The sequence below is a fragment of the Arachis ipaensis genome, chromosome B09, assembly GCF_000816755.2.
Source record: "Arachis ipaensis cultivar K30076 chromosome B09, Araip1.1, whole genome shotgun sequence".
NCBI lineage: Eukaryota > Viridiplantae > Streptophyta > Magnoliopsida > Fabales > Fabaceae > Arachis > Arachis ipaensis.
The window spans coordinates 19602345-19604976 of record NC_029793.2 but is presented as its reverse complement, the minus strand read 5'-3'; the positions used below and the strand labels follow the sequence as shown (position 1 = coordinate 19604976).

General features: G+C 29.6%; 1 protein-coding gene across 1 annotated transcript; it reads left to right on the top strand.

Annotated features, from left to right (window-relative positions):
* On the top strand, positions 910–2630 carry LOC107615179 (serine/threonine-protein kinase RIPK-like; the record flags this gene model as incomplete). The annotated part of the gene is made up of 4 exons (XM_021111792.1): positions 910–1419; positions 1724–1859; positions 2247–2383; positions 2490–2630. Coding segments are annotated over exons 1-4 (822 nt in total), but the record flags the coding sequence as incomplete, so codon positions are not given.

Below are 2632 nucleotides of genomic sequence, written 5' to 3'. Positions count from 1 at the left end.
AAGTATACATTTATATTCTTATTTATCATTTATAAAATAAGGTGCTTATAATCATCTCTTCAAAACATTTTACAAGACCGAATTTAGTTATGTTTACGTAACAAGTTAAGAGTAATATAATATCCATCTAAGGCAATATCAAATAATATGGCTCAAATTCCTAATAATAGGGGGTTAAATACCGATAATTTAAAAATAAAATAAAATAAAATAAAAAACACAAAATCGGCAAATCCTGTTTATATTAGTTCTAGTTAAAGTTAAAAAATTCAACGGTAACCAACCACAGAAGTGGACATGTAGATTGAATTTATTTATTTATTCATTTACATTTTAAAAAAATGAGGGCAGCAGCTGCAGCAGGACTTGGCTGCTACCAAGTTTACTTTTATCATCCGTTAGGCCTACAACGAAGAAAAACACAATACGGCCAATGACATAAGATTTTAGATTTGGTTTATATGACATAAGATTTTTCATGACAAAACAAAAATACATAAGATTTTTTAGTTTAATTTTTATTATTATTTTAAGAATTTAAAATATTTTATACAATTATTTAATTATATTTATTTTTTTAATGATCATTCATTCAATCAATAAAAAAAATTGTAAATTTAACAAATAGAATTGCTAATAAGTGTTATTCGAACCACTCATGTTACTATGTTAGTGTACACTAAAATTAGCTGCCATACACCAAAATTAATATAAAATATATGTTGAAATACAAATACACGTTGAAAATAAATTAAATTACATCTGTATTTATATATAAATACATTATACATTAGTTTTAGTGGCTAATTTTAGTGTACGAATAGCATTTTTAAAATTAAATTCTTGTTTCAAAGTCTCTTAAAAAAATGTTCCAAAATACTGTTAGCTTTGGTCTCTCCAACCTATAAAAGCTAAGCTTTGTCATCACATTTTTGCAGCTAGTGATAAAGCTACATCAAACTGGTTTGGAATAATAGGGAACTCAAAGAAAAAAGAAAGAGAAGAAAGAAAATGCCTTCCCAAAAAAGGGTTATGTGGAAATCCTTCATAGTTGGTTGCTTCAAAGACAATCCCTTTTCCAATTCCTCCTTGGACGAAACACACACATCATCAGTTTCAAAAAAGACACTTTCTAGGAGAATCTCGCTCTCTGATCTGAGCAATTCTTCATCACAGTCTATAATGAGTGATTTGTCAAATTCCCTCACAGGAATTGGATCAAACATTCATATTTTCACTTACCAGGAGCTGAAAGAGATCACACATGGGTTCAGCAAGAACAATTTCCTCGGCGAAGGTGGATTCGGAAAGGTTTATAAAGGCTTCATTGATGAGAAATTTAAGCCCAGGCTTGTGCCTCAGGTTGTTGCTGTTAAGGCCCTCAATTTGGATGGCAAACAAGGACACAGAGAGTGGTTGGTATGAATCAATTCTCTTCCTAACATTTTCACAGTATTAATTATTAAAAATGGTTATTTCTATGAAGCTATCTTTAGGTGAATATGATATTGTAAATCATTAAATAGTTCAATCAAATATATTAAACTATCTAATGTTTTTCAATACTATCTTCGCATGAATAGGTTAACATTGAAGTAGCCATCTTAATTTTTATTATTTTTGTATTAGAAGTTTCTCAAATATAATGATGATATTATTATTAATGTGTTATCTTATCTATTCTTTTTCGTTTCTTCTTTTTTTTTTTTTTTACTGTGCATAGGCTGAAGTAATCTTCTTGGGGCAGTTGAAGCATCGCAATCTGGTGAACTTAATTGGATACTGCTGTGAAGATGAACACAGGCTTCTTGTCTATGAATACATGGAGAGGGGCAATCTGGAAGAGAAGCTTTTCAAAGGCATGTACATGCATGCCTTTCTCTGCATAATTACCAAAAGAAAATTGTATGCCATAATTTTGAATTTTGGTTTTGATAAAAATATCTTTTGAATAAAAGAAAGGTCATATTTAAGTTTGTTTGTCAAATTTTTGTGATTTTTGAGAGGATCAATTTGGAAGAAATTTGTCAAATTTCATTATTTTTGGAAGATCTCGAAAGGCTTTTTTTTTTTAGTTTATTAATTATTTTATTGGAACTATAATTTTTTGAGTGTGAAAAAAAATGGTTAAAATAAAAAACAAAAGCCAGTTTTGAAAAAAAAAAATTCTTTGTTCATCTTTTTTAATTTTTTATTCAATTATTTCTTTTATAAATGGTTGTCTTCCTTTGGAAAAAAAAATGCAGGTTATTTAGCAACATTACCTTGGCTAACAAGAATCAAAATAGCAATTGGGGCTGCAAAGGGACTTTGTTTCCTTCATGAAGAAGAAAAGCCAGTCATATACAGAGATGTTAAAGCCTCAAACATTCTGTTGGACGCTGTAAGTTCCATCATTCCATCAAGCAATAACTTATTACTTAATCTTCATGTATGCATTTAGTTAATTATTACAATGAACACACAATAATTAAGTTCTTGTTTTTCAGGACTATAATGCGAAGCTGTCGGATTTCGGTTTAGCAATAGATGGACCAGGGGAAGATCAAACACATGTTACAACTCGTGTTATGGGTACCCGCGGTTATGCTGCTCCTGAGTATATCATGACAGGTATTTATGTGTCATATTT